The 21,225-nt window shown below is 48.0% G+C and overlaps 1 protein-coding gene across 1 annotated transcript in view; it reads left to right on the top strand.

The window, feature by feature from the left end:
* CNTNAP2 (contactin associated protein 2) overlaps positions 1-21,225 on the top strand; it is a 1,903,897-nt gene that overhangs the window by 1,249,391 nt on the left and 633,281 nt on the right. The window contains exon 11 of the mRNA XM_066585040.1: positions 5,443-5,549. Within this exon, the coding sequence (XP_066441137.1) occupies positions 5,443-5,549 (107 nt within the window). The remainder of the gene's footprint in view (positions 1-5,442; positions 5,550-21,225) is intronic.

The raw sequence follows: 21,225 nt of genomic DNA on the forward strand, positions 1-21,225 counted from the left end.
TCCGCTAAGGTTTTCATTGGTGAAAATCTGCAAAACCCAAGAAAGTGATGGAAACGACACAGAAACGGATAGGGCAGGCGAGGGGCAACATGCTGGGCTGCATTTCTGGCTCCCAGGTCCCACTATTAAGCCACAATAGCGGCAAGAGTGCCCCCCCCCCCAACAATTTTTACTTCGGACAAACCCTCATAAGTAAGCCACACCTTAGCTAAGCACCACACTACCTCCAACTAAGCACAAGCACTGCCTGTGGGACACACCCCTGCCTCTTCTCCTGGGTTACATGCTGCCCAACACCCCCCCCCCCACACGACTCTGCGTCCACAGCGCACACCAAAGTGTCCCTGCACAGCCTTCAGCTGCCCTCATGCCACATGCTGGCCTCACAGCCACACCACCCTCATGTCTATTTATACGTGCGTCAGCCATGAGGAGGAACCGGAGGCACACACTGCAGAGGGTTGGCAGGGCCAGGCAGCGACCCTCTTTAAAAGGGGCGGGGCGATAGCCCACAATGCTGTACAGAAGCAATGAGAACTCCAATCCTGTGCCACCTCCGTCAGGAGCTGCAAACGTGGGCATAGCAATGGGGAATCCATGTGCCACACAGTATTCATTCTGTCAAGGTGTCGCATAGCTCAATCGACACTGCAAGGGGAAAGCCGTCTGCGCTCTGCCCCCTACCCAAGTCAGTCAGTGTCTTTGTGCCAGACAGGTCAAACACTGCGATGGGAACTAAGTTTGCACCAACAGCATAGGTGGGTCCTAGGAAACCCAAGAAATGAACAAAAAATTGATCTGAGCAGCCAAACATGGCAGACTTGCACCGCGCCCATGACATAGGCCTCGGCCCACAGATTCAGCACTCCTAGGCAGGAAGCGGACTTTCACTGCACCCAGGACATAGGCCTCTGCACAAACCCTCAGCAATCGCGGGCCTACAGCGGACTCCAATGCTAGCGTAGCTGTGCACGTCTCATTAGCGCTGTATTGCTCCTGTAGTTTGTCCCAATGCAGTGCCCTGGATAGTAGAGCTAACGTCAGATTAAATGCAGGTGGGCTTTGGCCCACACTGCATGCCCCAGTCAGACTGGGGTTCTTTATAAGTAGACACATGCAGTTACAACTCCGTATGGACCGACAGCATGGGTGGGTCCCAGGAACCCACCGGCGGTACATAAATAAATCCCATTGCATTGCCCAGCACAGCTGAGGTAACGTCAGATTAAATGCAGATGGGCTTCGGCCCACACTGCATGCCCCAGTCTGACCAGGGTTTTTAATACATAGACACAGGCAGGTACAAATTCCTAATGTGAAGTCCCTGTGGACCCACAGCATGGGTGGCTCCCTGGAACCCACCGGCGGTACATAAATAGATCCCATTGCAGTGCCCTGGACAGCAGAGCTAACGTCAGATTAAATACAGGTGGGCTTCAGCCAAGAATGTTTTCATTGTTGGAGGAGGAGGACGGGGATGTTTTTGAGGCAGTACGTGTCCTGTCCCCGTGTCCGTGGTTATATGCACCTTACCAGTAACCGCGTTGGTGGGATAGTGGTCACGACTGTGGACCTATTAGTGCAGTTTTATCCCGTTGGTTTTCGGAATGTGGCCAGGATTAAGTGGGCCGTGGTAGGGGGCTTTCTTATTGTGTCGTTTAAGGTGAAATTCTTGGACTGCCGCCAGACGGACCACTGGGAAAGCATTTGCCAAGAATGTTTTCATTGTTGGAGGAGGAGGATGGGGAAGTTTTTGAGGCAGTACGTGTCCTGTCCCTGTGTCCGTGGTTATATGCACCTTCCCAGTCACCGCGTCGCTGAAAAGTTGTCGCACCTGGGGAACCTAGTAGCATGGCCTCGCCACCATCATGTCTTTGGGAAGCCTTCATTTCCACTACCCTGTAACATTGTAGTAGCAGCAGTATAGGCAGAGCCGAGAATTAGTAACATTTCAGCGGTAAGAGTATGCACAAACCCCTGTAACATTTCATTGGCAGCAGTATACACAGACCCCAGTAACATTTCAGTAGTATCTGTATAGACAGACCCCAGTAACACTTCAGTAGTATAAGTCTAGACAGACCCCAGTAACAGTTCAGTAGTATAAGTCTAGACAGACCCCAGTAACATTTCAGTTCCAGCAGTATTGACAGACCCCAGTAACATTTCAGTAGTATCAGTTGCGACATGCCCCAGTCACATTTCAGTTCCAGCAGTGCAGACAGACCCCAGTAACAGTAACATTGAAGCAGTATGGGCAAAGCAGCAGATAAACATTTCCCGGGCAGCAGTGTAGGGAGAGCAAAGTATTTGTAACATTTCAGTAGTAGCAGTATAGTCAGACCCCAGTAACAGTAACGTAGAAGCAGTATGGGCAGAGCCCACTATTAGTTACATTTCTGTTATAGCAGTATAGACCTGCCCCAGTAACATTTCCATTGAAGCATTATGGGCAGAGCCCAGTATTAGTAAAATTACAATAGTAACAGTATACACCAACCAAGGTAACATTTCAGGAGCAGAAGTATCGGCAGACCGAAGTAACATTTCTGTTGCTGAAGTAAAGTCAGACCCCTGTAGCAGTACTGTGGCAGAAGTATAGGTAGGCAGAACAGAGTTACATTTCTGTAACAAAAGTGTAGGCCAACCCCAGACACAGTGGTGTACCATGAGTGCAGGCGAAGCCCATAAAAATTACTTTGATTACATTGTAGGCGAGGGCCCGAAAAATTGGTGTACCGACAGTACAAATGTACCCCAGAAAAATTGCCCATGCCCAACTCAGAGGGTAGGTGAAACCCATTAATCGCTTAGCGTACTGTGGCTTAATTTTTAACTAGGCCTGGAGGCAGCCCAGTCTAAAAAACAATTGGTTCAGGTGTAAGTTTCAATGCCTTAATGAGAATTGAAACAGATAAATATTATTTAGAAACGTTATATGAGCCTTTTGGCCCACAGAAAAATTGCCCATTTGCGGTGATTACGAGAGGTTTCAGGAGGAGGAGCCGGAGGAGGACGACGAATATCATACACAGATTGACAAAGGTCTTTAGGTAGTGCTGCTGTCCGCTGGTGGAGAAGAGAAGTCTGGGGAAATCCAGGCTTTGTTCATCTTTATGAGTGTAAGCCTGTCGGCGCTGTCAGTTGACAGGCGGGTATGCTTGTCCGTGATGATTCCCCCAGCTGCACTAAACACCCTCTCTGACAAGACGCTAGCCGCAATGCAGGCTGAGGCTATGCAGTGTGTATTGCACTTTCAATCTATGGGCGTCGGGCAGACCGCGAACTTCTGAGACAGCACATGTATAACAGAGCGTTGTAGAAAATGTGTGGTTTCTTGGCGTACACTTAGAGGCAGACTGAACTGACGCAACGCAAAGTGCGGACAGAAATATGTTTAAATGAAGGCTGCACGCAGGCTCTGCTGTGCAATACAGAGGTACTACAACTCCCAGCAACCACGGAGTTAAATGCACACGGTCACAGGTTGCCCTAAGAAGAACCTTGTAGACAGGATTCTACACTACCACTGTCCCTGCCTGACCAATACTGCCCCTATACTCAAGTACAGACTGCAGCCTGAGAATGCTATAGCCTGCACGTCGATATACATTAAAAAAAAAAAAGTTTATAGTGTACACTGTAGACCTTCGGAATGTTTCAAATGTAATTGAAGTATATTTGGCATTCATTACATAGTTGCTGGTGCAGCCCTCGTAACAAGAACTTTAACAAAAGAATTTCTGGATTCCAAACTAAGAGCCCTCTTACACGGAATGATTATATCATTCAAATTATCATTGAATTGTACAGAAATGATTGCTGATCGCTCAGTGTGAACACGGCCAATGACTAAACGATGATCAATAATTAGTTTGAATATTGTTCAGCGTTCATTACATGCAGGCATCCTTTGCCAGCCGCTGTGTGTAAAAGGGCGATCATTCAGTCATTCTCCATTCCCAGTCATTTACAGACTCACTAGACAGATTATTGACAAGCTGAACAAAAAAATGCCGAAAAAATTGAAACAATTATCTGCTCTTGTAAATGGATGTTGTTTGAAAGCAAACGATTTGTTCGCCCATTCTATTTGTTACTGTCCACTTAATTAATTTATCTTGAAATATTACACTTTTCACACTGGCCACAAGAGCAATCCCAGTTGACGGATGCTTCCTGTTTTCTGTAGCTCACTTGTCAGCTTTGCTCAATAGATTGGGAGATGATGAACAGAGTCATCTCGCTATCATTAGTGATTAGGTGAGTTAATGACAGCTCTGTTGTACTGATGGAGGCTAAGATACAGCAGTATAGTAAACACAAATAAGACTTTGTAAGCATCTCCCCTATTAGTCTATGGTCTCTGAGATATGGGGATGTACTTTGTCATTGTCTGGAGTCAGTAGTAGTCTATTAGATTTCATTGTCAATTCTTTCACATTTGTGCACATACTCTGCTGTAATGTCTATTCAGGTAGCACAGGAAGGAAGTGTGCGTATCACGGACGGCCACCCCCTTGACGTTAAATACAAAATTGCGATAACATTTAAAAACAGAATAATCCCGTTATTTCTCTACTACAGATTTACATATAAAGCTAAAATAAAATAGATTATAAATTCCCTTTAAAATAGAGCAAAAATAATCAACAAATGTTGCGTTTTCCGTAGACAGGTCATGCTATAATTTTTATGTGATAGCTTCTGCCATTATTAATTGTAACGAGCTTGATATATGGACAGCATCTCTTTCCTGCTTTATAGCCCAGTTAGTTTCATGCCTTCATTCTCTACGAGAAGTCCGTGCCTGCGGCTGGCGTGAATGAACTTGAAAAGGAAGAAAGTATCAGAGATTGAATCATTTCAACTTCTGTTATAAGATTTGCTGTTTAATGCCTTTTTTCCTTAGTCGGATGCCCATGCTTTGCAATGCAGGCTGATTATTTTCTGTTAAAGCCAGCAGGCACACTGCCACCTCATTACCCTTTTACTGATGAGAAGTAGCCTCTGAAAATCATTGCAATCTCTCTGTATGCTGTTAAACTTGCCTAATATGTCCAGGACCCAACCAATGAACAGTAAAGGTTCACAAACATGTCTCTTCTTGTTCCTTTCTAATGTCTGCTCTCGTGTTCCTGCCAATTATGGAATTTGGAGAAGCTAATCTAACCCATCAGCCTGTACCCTGATGTGCTTCTTGAATTAAGATGGCTGTTATTAGTCTTGCTATGCCTCACCTTTTGTGCAATTGGCATATACCGTCACATTTCATTATGGTCTGTTGGTGCTAATGAGGATTAATTACTACGGTGTATAAAAACTGCCAAAGGTATTTGCTCGGATATACTACATGGGCAGCTTGAAATCTGGTCATTCAGGATACTAATTTATGTCTTATTTATCTAATTTTTGTTCTGTTTTATCTCTTTTCTTTGATAGATGTGTCCCTAATAATTGTGAACATGGAGGCAAGTGCACTCAGACATGGGATACCATAACCTGCAATTGTGAAGGAACCGGATACACTGGTGCCACCTGCCATAACTGTAAGTACTAAAGTTACTTCTAGAAGGATCTCTAAAGAGTTTGAATATTAATAGGATTCTTTTTATTTCCTACACACAGTGAACAAGCGATAATGGCCTCTTATAGCAGAAAATAGGAGAAAGCCACAATTTCTCATGACCAGTATCAAAACTGCATGAAATCGAAAGGTTATGTTTAGAAAAGGTTATGAATGATGATATAGAATAATTGATTTGCCATTGATTTATGGGGAATCTGGAGAGATTTTTTAAGGGTACGTTCACAGGTGGCAAAAATAATGCAGATGTTTTGGAGCGGAAAAATCTGTGGCAAACTCCGCTGCATTTCCGCCTCAAAAATCGAGTCAAAAGCCACAATTTTAAACGAGTCTCAGCTGCTAATCCACCAGATTTCCACCTGCAATGCTGCTCCTCTTGCCATACTGAGCCCATACTGCAGCGCAAATCCCTCACCCCAACACTTAGCCCTCTGCTGCCACTGCTCAGGGGATCTAGAAGTGGGTGCATCACCCAATTAACGGTGGGGGGCTTATTAGCAGATGCTGGGTGAGGCATGTGTGATGCAATGAGAGCTCAGTATGGTGAGAGGCGTGGAGTTGCAGGTTGAAATCAGCTGTGGATCTGCAGCTGAAACCCAATAAAAATCTGCACTATTACAGATTTTGCAGTGGATTTACCACTGCAGAAGATCTCCAATATTTTCGCTACATGTGAACATACCTTAAAAAGAGTTATCCAGGCAAAACATTATTTCTAAGGCCGGGCTGACGTGAACAAGTTGGATTCCACAAATGGATATCCGCAGCTGGTTTTATACTACTTATTGTGAAAGTAGTAAAAACCATTTAAAACAAAAAGAAGCACCTTTTCTTATGAGGAAGAGTCCAGAAGAACAAGCAGAGGTTGCAGACAGGGTGTTGCTCCCCAGACTTCGTCCTGCATTGTCTCCCCACAAACTCCTGCTTTATTTATACCATTTGTATTTGTTCTCCTAGCAACTTGCAAGTGAATCCCCCCACATCTGCATTGTAGATCAAACGCATCCGTAGAGGTCAATGGAGCCCATACGCGTGGAATCTGCCGTAAAATAAGGCATGCTGCGATTTTTCTTCCATTCACAAAATCTGCAATTCCTAACCACAAGTATGAGTGAACTGGGTAAGGTCCACGCCTTTCAATGCCGGCATATTACCGTGTAGGAAGACGATTGTGGTATCCGTAATTCAAATCAGTTAGGGCTTCTGCACACTCGCGGTTTTCTTGCGCATTTTATTCACACGATATCGCTGCGTTTTTGTCACGCGATTGTCAATGGGACTTTCTAATGGTAAACACGAATCGCGCAAAAATTGCAAAGCACAAACTTGCGATGCGTTCTTAACGCAAGTGGGTGTGAGCCCTTAGTGTGAGAGCAGCCTAAATCTGCACAACCTGCTGCATGAACATAAAATAAGGCACACTTATCTCACCTGCTGCTCCAGCTCTAAAGGTCCCCAATTCCCTACTGCTCTCCATTTCCCGCTGCAGCAGCGATGATAACCTGAAACATGGACAGCTGACCACTGCAGCTCATCGCTGGCCAAACGAAGACGGGTGATTGGCCGCAGTAGTCAAATGTCCCTGGTGATGTCATCGCTGCAGTAAGAAGTAGGAATGGGAAAGGCAGGTGAATAGTGAGTATGACTACTATATTTGTAAATCAGGCTAAGAAGATTTAAATATATTGTTCTTGCCTGGATATCCCCTTTAATGTTTAGTTATGGTTTTTATAGACTTCATCTTTGATCATGTTATTTCGTGGCTTTCTCTTTTTAATCTAGATTTCATTTTCTATAACTTCACCTCTTTCTCCTGCGTTTTCAATGTCTCTCCTCTTCTCCCTCATTCACTGTGATTTAAGTTCTTATCATACATGAGACTCCTAGTGAATTTGGCCTGCTCAGCTGCCGAACCCCACAGTCTCCACTGATATTTTATATGATACAAAATTACATATCTATGCACAATATTTAAGGTGTTTCTTTGGAAAATAACCATTCTATACTGAACAGAGCTTTCCAAATGATCCAGCAGACATAAGGACATATGCCCACATGGGTCGATATTAACGCTTATGAACAGACTGTTGAGCCTTGGGTTAAATAATTTTTCAAGCTACTTATAAGCAGTGTTTGATGTAGCTCTGGGATCTGTCAGTGTAGTCTGGGGATTAATGCATTACTGAGATAATGATACTGTCAAGTTCAATATGGTCAGAATGTGTTACTTTGAGATTCATGCAATGCTATTGGACCAATTATCTTCTCCTTGATATTAAAATCTATAAATGACCAACATATGAAAGAAACTGTATAAGTGAAACGACCAAATTATAAATTAGAGTTGTTTGGTTCTGGTTAGAGATGAGCGAACACCAAAATGTTCGGGTGTTCGTTATTCGAAACGAACTTCCCGCGATGTTCGAGGGTTCGTTTCGAATAACGAACCCCATTGAAGTCAATGGGCGGCCAGAGCATTTTTGTATTTCGCCGATGCTCGCTAAGGTTTTCATGTGTGAAAATCTGGGCAATACAAGAAAGTGATGGGAATGACACAGAAACGGATAGGGCAGGCGAGGGGCTACATGTTGGGCTGCATCTCAAGTTCACAGGTCCCACTATTAAGCCACAATACCGGCAAGAGTGGGCCCCCCCCCCCTCCCAACAACTTTTACTTCTGAAAAGTCCTCATTAGCATGGCATACCTTTGCTAAGCACCACACTAGCTACAACAAAGCACAATCACTGCCTGGATGACACTCCGCTGCCACTTCTCCTGGGTTACATGCTGACCAACCGCCCCCCCTCCCCCCCACAGCGCACACCAAAGTGTCCCTGCGCAGCCTTCAGCTGCCCTCATGCCACACCACCCTCATGTCTATTTAGAAGTGCGTCTGCCATGAGGAGGAACCGCAGGCACACACTGCAGAGGGTTGGCACGGCTAGGCAGCGACCCTCTTTAAAAGGGGCGGGGCGATAGCCCACAATGCTGTACAGAAGCAATGAGAAATATAATCCTGTGCCACCGCCATCAGGAGCTGCACACGTGGGCATAGCAATGGGGAACCTATGTGCCACACACTATTCATTCTGTCAAGGTGTCTGCATGCCCCAGTCAGACTGGTAATATGCACCTTAACAGTAACTGCGTTGGTGGTAATGTGGTGGTGACTGCGGACCTAGTAGCACGGTTGTATTTTGTTGGTTTTCGGAATGCGGCCAGGATTAAGTGGGCCGTGGCGGGGGGATGGTGTGGGGGCTCTCTTGTTGTGTCGGTAAAGGTGAAATTCTTGGACTGCCACCAGACGAACCAATGCAAAGGCATTTGCCAAGAATGTTTTCCCTGTTGGAGGAGGAGGGGGATGTTTTTGAGGCACTACGTGTCCTCTCCACGTGTCCGTGGTTATATGCACCTTAACAGTAACCGCGTTGGTGGTAATGTGGTGGTGACTGCGGACCTAGTAGCACGGTTGTATTTTGTTGGTTTTCGGAATGTGGCCAGGATTAAGTGGGCCGTGGCGGGGGGATGGTGGGGGGCTCTCTTGTTGTGTCGGTAAAGGTGAAATTCTTGGACTGCCACCAGACGAACCAATGCAAAGGCATTTGCCAAGAATGTTTTCCCTGTTGGAGGAGGAGGGGGATGTTTTTGAGGCACTACGTGTCCTCTCCACGTGTCCGTGGTTATATGCACCTTAACAGTAACCGCGTTGGTGGGAAATGGCCTCGCCGCCATCATGTCTTTGGGAAGCCTCTGTTTCCACACCCCAGAGACATACCATTAGCAGCGGTATAGGCAGAGCCCATAATTCGTAACATTTCAGCCGTAGCATTAGGACAGGCCCCACTAACATATCACTAGCAGCATTATAGGAGGAGCGCAGTCTTCGTTCCATGTCAGCAATAGTAGCACTCAAGACAGGCCCCAGTAACAATTCCGAAGCAGCAGTATAGCGGGAGCGCAGTCTTCGTTCCATGTCAGCAATAGTAGCACTCAAGACAGGCCCCAGTAACAATTCCGAAGCAGCAGTATAGCGGGAGCGCAGTCTTCGTTCCATGTCAGCAATAGTAGCACTCAAAACAGGCCCCAGTAACAATTCCGAAGCAGCAGTATAGTGGGAGCGCAGTCTTAGTTCCATTTCAGTAGCCTTAGTATAGCCAAGGCCCAAGTTACATTTATGTAGCTAAAGTGTAGGCCAACCCCACACACCTTTCTGTACCATGAGTGCAGGCGAAGAACATACAAATTGCTATGATTACACTGTAGGTGAGGGCCCCAAAAAATTGGTGTACCAACAGTACTAATGTACCTCAGTAAAAATTGGCCATGCCCAACCAAGATGGCAGGTGAATCGCTTTGGTTAATGTGGCTTAAGTGGTAACTAGGCCTGGAGGCAGCCCAGTGTAACGAAAAATTGGTTCAAGTTAAAGTTCCAACGCTTTTAAGCGCATTGAAACTTATAAAAATTGTTCAGAAAAATTATTTGAGTGAGCCTTGTGGCCCTAAGAAAAATTGCCCGTTCAGCGTGATTACGTGAGGTTTCAGGAGGAGGAGCAGGAGGAGGAGGAGGAATATTAGACACAGATTGATGAAGCAGAAATGTCCCCGTTTTGGATGGTGAGAGAGAACGTAGCTTCCATCCGCGGGTGCAGCCTACGTATTGCTTACGTATCGCTGCTGTCCGCTGGTGGAGAACAGAAGTCTGGGGAAATCCAGGCTTTGTTCATCTTGATGAGTGTTAGCCTGTCGGCACTGTCGGTTGACAAGCGGCTACGCTTATCTGTGATGATTCCCCCAGCCGCACTAAACACCCTCTCCGACAAGACGCTAGCCGCAGGACAAGCAAGCACCTCCAGGGCATACAGCGCTAGTTCAGGCCACGTGTCCAGCTTCGACACCCAGTAGTTGTAGGGGGCAGAGGCGTCACCGAGGATGGTCGTGCGATCGGCTACGTACTCCCTCACCATCCTTTTACAGTGCTCCCGCCGACTCAGCCTTGACTGGGGAGCGGTGACACAGTCTTGGTGGGGAGCCATAAAGCTGGCCAGGCCCTTAAAGACTGTTGCACTGCCCGGGATGTACATGCTGCTCGATCTCCGCACCTCCCCTGCTACCTTGCCCTCGGTACTGCGCCTTCTGCCACTAGCGCTGTCGGCTGGGAATTTTACCATCAGCTTGTCCGCAAGGGTCCTGTGGTATAGCAACACTCTCGAACCCCTTTCCTCTTCGGGAATGAGAGTGGGCAGGTTCTCCTTATAGCGTGGGTCGAGCAGTGTGTACACCCAGTAATCCGTCGTGGCCAGAATGCGTGCAACGCGAGGGTCACGAAAAAGGCATCCTAACATGAAGTCAGCCATGTGTGCCAGGGTACCTGTACGCAACACATGGCTGTCTTCACTAGGAAGATCAATGCCAGGATCCTCCTCCTCCTCCTCCTCAGGCCATACACGCTGAAAGGATGACAGGCAATCAGCCGGTGTACCGTCAGCAGCGGGCCAAGCTGTCTCTTCCCCCTCCTCCTCATCCTCCTCATGCTCCTCCTCCTCCTCCTGTACGCGCTGAGAAATAGACAGGAGGGTGCCCTGACTATCCAGCGGCATACTGTCTTCCACCGCCCCCGTTTCCGAGTGCAAAGCAGCTGCCTTTATGGTTTGCAGGGAATTTCTCAAGATGCATAGCAGAGGAATGGTGACGCTAATGATTGTAGCATCGCCGCTCACCACCTGGGTAGACTCCTCAAAATTACCAAGGACATGGCAGATGTCTGCCAACCAGGCCCACTCTTCTGAAAGGAATTGAGGAGGCTGACTCCCACTGCGCCGCCCATGTTGGAGTTGGTATTCGACTATAGCTCTACGCTGTTCATAGAGCCTGGCCAACATGTGGAGCGTAGAGTTCCACCGTGTGGGCACGTCGCACAGCAGTCGGTGCACTGGCAGCTTAAAGTGATGTTGCAGGGTGGCAGCGTCCGTGTGGGACTTGCGGAAATGTGCGCAGAGCCGGCGCGCCTTTACGAGCAGGTCTGACAAGCGTGGGTAGCTTTTCAGAAAGCGCTAAACCACCAAATTAAAGACGTGGGCCAGGCATGGCACGTGCGTGAGGCTGCCGAGCTGCAGAGCCGCCACCAGGTTACGGCCGTTGTCACACACGACCATGCCCGGTTGGAGGCTCAGCGGCGCAAGCCAGCGGTCGGTCTGCTGTGTCAGACCCTGCAGCAGTTCGTGGGCCGTGTGCCTCTTATCGCCTAAGCTGAGTAGTTTCAGCACGGCCTGCTGACGCTTGCCCACCGCTGTGCTGCCACACCGCGCGACACCGACTGCTGGCGACATGCTGCTGCTAACACATCTTGATTGCGAGACAGAGGAGGAGGAGGAGGGTGCTTTAGTGGAGGAAGCATACACCTCCGCAGATACCACCACCGAGCTGGGGCCCGCAATTCTGGGGGTGGGTAGGACGTGAGCGGTCCCAGGCTCTGACTCTGTCCCAGCCTCCACTAAATTCACCCAATGTGCCGTCAGGGAGATGTAGTGGCCCTGCCCGCCTGTGCTTGTCCACGTGTCCGTTGTTAAGTGGACCGTGGCAGTAACCGCGTTGGTGAGGGCGCGTACAATGTTGCGGGAGACGTGGTCGTGCAGGGCTGGGACGGCACATCGGGAAAAGTAGTGGCGACTGGGAACTGAGTAGCGCGGGGCCGCCGCCTCCATGATACTTTTGAAGGACTCCGTTTCCACAACCCTATACGGCAGCATCTCAAGGCTGATGAATTTTGCTATGCGGACGGTTAATGTTTGAGCGTGCGGGTGCGTGGCGGCGTACTTGCGCTTGCGCTTCAACAGTTGCGCAAGCGACGGCTGGACGGTGCGCTGAACTACACTGCTGGATGGGGCCGAGGACAGCGGAGATGAGGGTGTGGGTGCAGGCCATGAGGCGGTAGTGCCTGTGTCCTGAGAGGGGGGTTGCATCTCAGTGGCAGGTTGGGGCACAGGGGGAGAGGCAGGGGTGCAAACCGGAGGCGCTGAACGGCCTTCGTCCCACCTTGTGGGGTGCTTGGCCATCATATGTCTGCGCATGGTGGTGGTGGTGAGGCTGTTGGTGTTGGCTCCCCGGCTGAGCTTTGCGCGACAAAGGTTGCACACCACTGTTCGTCGGTCGTCAGGCGTCTCTGTGAAAAACTGCCAGACCTTAGAGCACCTCGGCCTCTGCAGGGTGGCATGGCGCGAAGGGGCGCTTTGGGAAACAGTTGGTGGATTATTTGGTCTGGCCCTGCCTCTACCCCTGGCCACCGCACTGCCTCTTGCAACCTGCCCTGCTGATGCCCTTGACTCCCCCTTTGAAGACCTGTCCTCCTGAGTAAGCGTTGCACACCAGGTGGGGTCAGTCACCTCATCGTCCTGCTGCTCTTCCTCCGAATCCTCTGTGCGCTGCTCCCTTGGACTTACTGCCCTTACTACTACCTCACTGCAAGACAACTGTGTCTGATCGTCATCGTCCTCCTCACCCACAGAAAGTTGTTGAGACAGTTGGCGGAAGTCCTCAGCCTCTTCCCCCGGACCCCGGGAACTTTCGAATGGTTGGGCATCAGTGACGATAAACTCCTCTGGTGGGAGAGGAACCGCTGCTGCCCAATCTAAGCAGGGGCCCGAGAACAGTTCCTGGGAGTGTTCCCGCTCCTGAGCAGGTGTCATTGTAGTGGAGTGAGGAGGCTGGGAGGAAGGAGGAGCAGCAGACAGAGGATTCGGATTTGCAGCAGTGGACGGCGCAGAACTGCGGGTTGACGATAGGTTGCTCGAAGCACTTTCTGCCATCCAGGACAGGACCTGCTCACACTGCTCATTTTCTAATAACCGTCTCCCGCGTGGACCCATTAATTGGGCGATGAATGTGGGGACGCCAGAAACGTGCCTCTCTCCTAATCGCGCAGCAGTCGGCTGCGACACACCTGGATCAGGAGCTCGGCCTGTGCCCACACCCTCACTTGGCCCTCCGCGTCCTCGGCCGCGTCCACGTCCTCTAGGCCTACCCCTACCCCTCAGCATGCTGTATTACCAGTGATTTGATTTCACAGGCAGGAAATAAATTGGCGCAAGACTGCAGGCCAAATATAATTTTTTCCCTTTTTTGAAAACGAAAGGCCCCACTGTTTCTAGTGAATGAATAATCTAAGTTTAATAACTGTGCTGTGGCCCTGCTAATGTGTCACAGAACGTGAGGGTAGCAGAGTTATTATAACTCTGGCAGAGCAGGTATTTTTTTCCCAATTAAGGAAAGCAAATGGCGAAGCCAGCAGTAGAACGTAGCTGGGTGCGTCTGATTTTTAATCGTTGCACACGCAGCCGACACGTGTCCACCGCCCTTAGGACGGACAGAGGCAGGACAAATAGAATTTTTTTCAGTTTTTTTCCACCAAAAGGCAGCACTGCGTATATTCAATGAACATGAGAAGTTTAATAACTGTGCTGTGGCCCTGCTAATGTGTCACAGAACGTGAGGGTAGCAGAGTTATTATAACTCTGGCAGAGCAGGTATTTTTTTCCCAATTAAGGAAAGCAAATGGCGAAGCCAGCAGTAAAACGTAGCTGGGTGCGTCTGATTTTTAAACGTTGCACACGCAGCCGACACGTGTCCACCGCCCTTAGGACGGACAGAGGCAGGACAAATAGAATTTTTTTCAGTTTTTTTCCACCAAAAGGCAGCACTGCGTATATTCAATGAACATGAGAAGTTTAATAACTGTGCTGTGGCCCTGCTAATGTGTCACAGAACGTGAGGGTAGCAGAGTTATTATAACTCTGGCAGAGCAGGTATTTTTTTCCCAATTAAGGAAAGCAAATGGCGAAGCCAGCAGTAAAACGTAGCTGGGTGCGTCTGATTTTTAAACGTTGCACACGCAGCCGACACGTGTCCACCGCCCTTAGGACGGACAGAGGCAGGACAAATAGAATTTTTTTCAGTTTTTTTCCACCAAAAGGCAGCACTGCGTATATTCAATGAACATGAGAAGTTTAATAACTGTGCTGTGGCCCTGCTAATGTGTCACAGAACGTGAGGGTAGCAGAGTTATTATAACTCTGACAGAGCAGGTATTTTTTTCCCAATTAAGGAAAGCAAATGGCGAAGCCAGCAGTAAAACGTAGCTGGGTGCGTCTGATTTTTAAACGTTGCACACGCAGCCGACACGTGTCCACCGCCCTTAGGACGGACAGAGGCAGGACAAATAGAATTTTTTTCAGTTTTTTTCCACCAAAAGGCAGCACTGCGTATATTCAATGAACATGAGAAGTTTAATAACTGTGCTGTGGCCCTGCTAATGTGTCACAGAACGTGAGGGTAGCAGAGTTATTATAACTCTGGCAGAGCAGGTATTTTTTTCCCAATTAAGGAAAGCAAATGGCGAAGCCAGCAGTAAAACGTAGCTGGGTGCGTCTGATTTTTAAACGTTGCACACGCAGCCGACACGTGTCCACCGCCCTTAGGACGGACAGAGGCAGGACAAATAGAATTTTTTTCAGTTTTTTTCCACCAAAAGGCAGCACTGCGTATATTCAATGAACATGAGAAGTTTAATAACTGTGCTGTGGCCCTGCTAATGTGGCACAGAACTTGAGGGTAGCAGAGTTATTATAACTCTGGCAGAGCAGGTATTTTTTTTCCCAATTTAGGAAAGCAAATGGCGAAGCCAGCAGTAAAACGTAGCTGGGTGCGTCTGATTTTTAAACGTTGCACACGCAGCCGACACGTGTCCACCGCCCTTAGGACGGACAAAGGCAGGTCAAATAGAATTTTTTTCACTTGTTTTACAAGCAAAAGGCCGCACTGCGTATATTCAATGAATAATAACTGTGTTGTGGCCCTGCCTACACAATTCTTTCCCTGCAGTATCAATGGAGGGTGCAATGATCTGCAGAGGCGATTTTGAGAAGAAAAAAAATATGCAGCACAGCTAACAGCAGCCAGCACAGTACTGCACACGGTTAAATATGGCCCTAGAAAGGACCGTTGAGGTTCTTGAAGGCTACACTCACTCCTAACACTCTCCCTGCCTATGCAACACTTCTGTCCCTAATGCCGGGTGCAACGCTCTGCAGAGCCGATTTTGAGAAAAAAAAAATTGCCACTGCTAACAGCAGCCAACACATAGCTATCAGTGGCCCTAATAAGGACCTTTGGGGGTCTTGAAGCCTACACTAACTACCAATTCTTTCCCTACAGCAGCTCCGGTACAAACAGCACTGTCCCTCATCTAACTCACAAGGCATCTGAGGCGAGCCGCGGGTAGGGGCCGACTTTTATATTAGGCGGACACCTGATCTCCCCAGCCACTCACTGCAGGGGGGTGGTATAGGGCTTGAACGACGCAGGGGGAAGTTGTAATGCCTTCCCTGTCTTTCAATTGGCCAGAAAAGCGCGCTAACGTCTCAGGGAAGGAAGTGAAAGTAACCCGAACACCGCATGGTGTTCGTTACGAATAACGAACATCCCGAACACCCTAATATCCGCACGGATATCAAGTTCGGACGAACACGTTCGCTCATCTCTAGTTCTGGTGGATTCAGTATAAGCTGGATTTATAGTAGGACCACCAAAGTGCACTTTTTAACAAAGAAGTACAAATATAAAAAGATTTTGTTCACACTCTACTATGTATCATGTAAAGAGCAACAGCATGATAAGAGTAGAAGTCCGTGTTTAGGATAAAACTGATGGCTTTTCTCACTGCAGCCACCACATGTTATGCATTAACCTAATAGCGTGTCTGGGAGTAGTCCCTGCCTAATAGGACATTAATGTGTGAAGTAGTAGATGTCTTTAAAAATGGCAGCATTTTCTTCCTCTCCAATAACACCAAACCATAATGGGCCTTAGAGACAATAAGCAGCCTAGTTGGGAACCACATGTCTCCTCCTTCTTTCTCCTCTTTGCTTTTCCCATGGAGGAATAAATGTGTTGGGGAAGACGCCCCCTTTCTTGACCAAAGCCACCCTCCCTGCAGTGTTGAGCAATGGTGGACTGGCCAGACAGTTGGGAGATCGGTAATCCTTCCTCCTCCTCCTGTGACAACAATACATCATTGTCCCTGAGGCTTTGTAGCATCTGTTTCATTAGACAGAGAAGGATAGTCCTACTGATCAGTATGTCATCACATCTGATCTTTTTTTATGTTTCCTCAAAGCATGCTAAAATGACACACACGTTCTGTGGCTCCTCCACAGGAGCCAAGCAACTAATCTGTTGCTAATGGCACACACCACATGGTACTCCGTTACAGCTCTGTGCCGCTGGCTTAGCCTATGCAGTATATGCAACTTGGAATTCCACTGTATACGCAAGTCACAGATGAGACAGTTGGGTAGTAGCCCAAACTCTCGCTGCACCTTTGCCAGACAGCAGGCAGCTGGGTGGGAACACTGAAAGTGGAAGTACAATTTCCTGGCCTTTTCTAGTACTAAATGTAAATCTGAGAAATTGTTGAGAAAGCATTACACTACCAGGTTCATAACATGGGCCAGGCAAGGTAAGTGCATAACATTGCTGAGGTAGAGGGATGCCAGCAGGTTGGGCCCATTATCACACTTGACCTTGCCTAGTTTCAGATTGTGCGGGGTCAGTCAAATGTCAGCCTGGGCCTACAGAGCCATCAACAGCTCTTCACCCATGTGGTTGCATTCCCATAGACCTATCAGTTTTAGGCCAGCACGTTGGCTTTTACTACATGCAGTGCTGTATGGAGGGGTTTTGTTACATACGGATATCTATGCCAATGTGCAGGGCGTTGGAAGGTGATATGCAGAGCTGGAGGAAGAGGGGGATGAAGAGGAAATATACACAAATAAATGTCTCACAAGTCTTGTGGATAACATGAAATGTGGACCACCACTTTCAGGTTCATGTAATGCCCCTGACCATACTTGCTGGACCACTTGTCCGTGGTCAGGTGTAGCTTGCCAATGACACATTCTACAATGTCATGGCAGGGAAGGGACAACCTTTTCTGCAAAGAAATGGCAGCTGGACATCTAGTACTGTGGATTAGTACAGAGCACCACGTTGCGGAAGGCGTCTGTTTCCACTAGCCTGATGGGCAGCATTTCCATTGCAAGCAGCTGGGCAATGCTTGCATTCAAGCTCTGTTCTCGTGGATGGTTGGCGTGGTATTTTTTTTTTACTTAACCATAGCTGGAAGATGGAGGATTGGATAATGACCTGGGACACACTGGAATATGGAGCAGATGTCAATATCGGTGAAGGGGGTGGTGATAGTGACAGCTCAATTTCTGATCTCCATTTCCTACTCCTAACTTTCAAGCCTGCAGCCCGGTCATCAATTGCAGAAGAAAGGTCTGAAGTAGGTGACCTTTGGTCCTTGTACAAAACTGCCTGTCTGTGATCAGAGACTACTGCATGAACAAAGAGAGAGATGAAGAAAAAGGCTGCTAGAGCAGAAGATTAGGGAGCAGGATGAGACTGACTGCCCTCTGGCCCTGGTTGGTTCTCCAAGGCATAGGGTGGTGGGATCATGTGGCTGTTCATATACGTTGTGATGAGGTTGTTTACATTCTTACAACATTTTAAATGCTTACCACAGATTTTACAAATGACCACTTTTTTGTCATCACCTGCAGTTTTAAAAAGTGTCTAGGCGTCACAAGTCAGGGGCGTAACTATAGAGGATGCAGGGGATGCAGTTGCACCCGGGCCCAGGAGCCTTGGGAGCCCATAAGCCCTCTCTTCTCCATATAGGAAGCCCAATACTATGAATAAAGCATTATAGTTGGGGGCCCCGTTCCAGGTTTTGCATTGGGGCCCAGGAGCTTCAAGTTACGCCTCTGTCACAAGTCCTGCGAGCAGGCCCGGCTGTGGGCATGATGTTGCTGCTGCTGTGACTAGCAGTAGCTTAGGGTAGTGGTACTGCAACACCCCCTTTCTAAACATAACCTTTCGATTTCATACAGTTTTGATACTGGTCATGAGAAATTGTGGCTTTCTTCTATTTTTTTGCTATAAGAGGCCATTATTACTTGTTTTTCCGCAACACCCTACATTGCTTGTAAAAGGCTGTCCGCATGCACTGACCTGCCCTCATCTTCCTCCTTGAGGGAAAAAAATGGTTCGCAATTGGTGCATTCAATACCTTGTTCTTCATCCTCTGGTTGTTTGGACTGCCTAGTTGACATCCACGACACTGAATGATCAAGCAGCTCCTCAGACAAATCAATGTGGATTGCTTTGAAGGGTACGGGGGATTTGGCAGGTGGTGAAGTAAAGGCGAGATGCTCATGGCTGAAAAGTGAAGACTGAGTGCTGTGTGCCTGCAATTGGGAAGAAGATTGGGTGGTAGTGCTTGAGGCATGCTGTGTCATCCACTCTATGACCTGTCCTGCTTGCTGTGGATGTAACACATGGGCAGAACCACTTCTAAGGAATGACAGGACCACTTTAAGTGACAACTTGGCCAATTCTGGTTATATTAACACAAAACACCACCACCAACTAAATAAGCCTCAATCCCTGGACGGCACGATATATGATAACAGAAGGCCACACAGTACACCTTGTATATTTGTGCACTGTCCCTGTTTTGTGCAGAGTCATTGAATTCCCGAAACCCCACTGCTTGCTGCGTAAGATCTTCAAATAATTTGTATTAGTTGGACTGGCGACTTTGACCAACATCTGAAGTGACAAATAGACAACTGCAATATTTCCCACACCAAAACATAGTTTGTCTGTCTGCTTTGATGCTATACAGTTAGTCCCCGACTTGCGAACAGGTTCCGTTCCGGGAGCCCGTTCGCAAGTCCGTTTTGTTCGCAAGTCGAACAAATGGTTGTATGGAGGGGATCGCGGGTGGATCCTGCTCCATACAACGTCGGGTGCAGGCTATTCTTACAGCGGGCACCCGGCGGCAGCAGTTCCGACGAGCCGCGCCGCTTGTCGGAACTGTTAACACTTTAAATACCGCTCTGACAGCGGTATTTAAAGTGTTAACAGTTCTGACGAGCGGCGCGGCTCGTCGGAACTGCTGCCGCCGGGTGCCCGCTGTAAGAAACAGCCTGCACCCGACGTTCAGGGGGCCCGTACAGCGTCCCATGATGAGATCGCGGGACGCTGTGTGGTTGCTAGGCAGCCGGGGACCTCCTGAAAGGCCCCAGGGCTGCCTATGCAGAGTGCCCATCAAGCGCACGGCTTGATAGGCGCTCCGCATAGACAGCCCTAGGGCCTTTCAGTAGGTCCCCGGCTGCCCAGCAACCGCGATGTGACCGGACAGGCTTCTATCAGGCTTGATAGAAGCCTCTCCGCTCCCTGCACAGTATGATGTAATGCCATAGCATTACATCATACTGTGCTGGACAGATAGTTCGTATCTAGCGAAATTCGTAAGTCGAATGTTCGCAAGTCGGGGACTATCTGTATATGTAGACAGCAGCAGAAATATACCCTCTCCCAATGTACAGACCACATTTCGTAGAGGCATATAAAGGTGATGCAGCTTCTTTCTCTGTTCTCTCCAATAGAAACCTATTTAAAGGGGTTGTCTCGCGCCGAAACGGTCTTTTTTTTTTTCCATAGGCCCCCCGTTCGGCGCAGGACAACCCCAAAGGATGTGTTAAAAAAAAAAAAAAATTATTACTTACCCGAAATCCCGCTCTGCGACTTCTTCCTTCTTCTTCCTTCACCAAGATGGCTGCCGGGATCTTCACCCACGATGCACCGCGGGTCTTCCCCCATGGTGCACCGTGGGCTCTGTGCGGTCCATTGCCGATTCCAGCCTCCTGATTGGCTGGAATCGGCACACGTGACGGGGCGGAGCTACGAGGACCAGCTCTCCGGCATGAGCGGCCCCATTCACCAGGAAGAAGACCGCACAGCGCAAGCACGTCTAAAAAAGCAAGAAGACATCAGAATTAGACGGATCCATGGCGACGGGGACGCTAGCAACGGAGCAGGTAAGTGAATAACTTCTGTATGGCTCATATTTAATGCATGATGTACATTACAAAGTGCATTAATATGGCCGTACAGAAGTGTATAACCCCACTTGCTGCCGCGAGACAACCCCTTTAAGTTCTCTGCTGGTACACAAGCTTTCACACCAGCAGCAATATATCCTCTGTAGAATATCTGCTCCTAACATCAGAGCATGTTTTATATAGGCATATAAACTTGTTGCAACTACTCTGTCCTGGGCTCAACTATAAAATGTCTGTTGGTTACACTGTGCCTATGTTATATATGGCTAGGTCATGTGATACACGCATCCAATGAAACTGCTCCCCATATACAAGATGGAAGACATATTTAGTGACATCAGCAAGACATCCTGGCTGATGATTGGCTGCATGCTGACCTCTGCAGCAGGTATTATGGGAAATTCAATTTTCCCACAGTTTTTGCCAAAACTCAGCTCAGAATGATTTTATTGCCCAGCCAACCAAGACAGGAAATGCTATCTTTAACCTTTTCCTATCTAACAAATTTTTGAGACCTGCCCATTGAAATGCTAAGGATTTTTTTTGTAAATGTTAAAAATACATGTTTTTCAATGCAAAGAGCAAATACAATTAAAAAAATTGTATGTTTTGTTGTGTAATGAAAAGTGTAGGAAAAAAAAGATTGGAATTCTGACGCTCAATTACAACCA

This window comes from Eleutherodactylus coqui, chromosome 12 (assembly GCF_035609145.1).
Source record: "Eleutherodactylus coqui strain aEleCoq1 chromosome 12, aEleCoq1.hap1, whole genome shotgun sequence".
NCBI classification, from domain to species: Eukaryota; Metazoa; Chordata; class Amphibia; order Anura; family Eleutherodactylidae; genus Eleutherodactylus; species Eleutherodactylus coqui.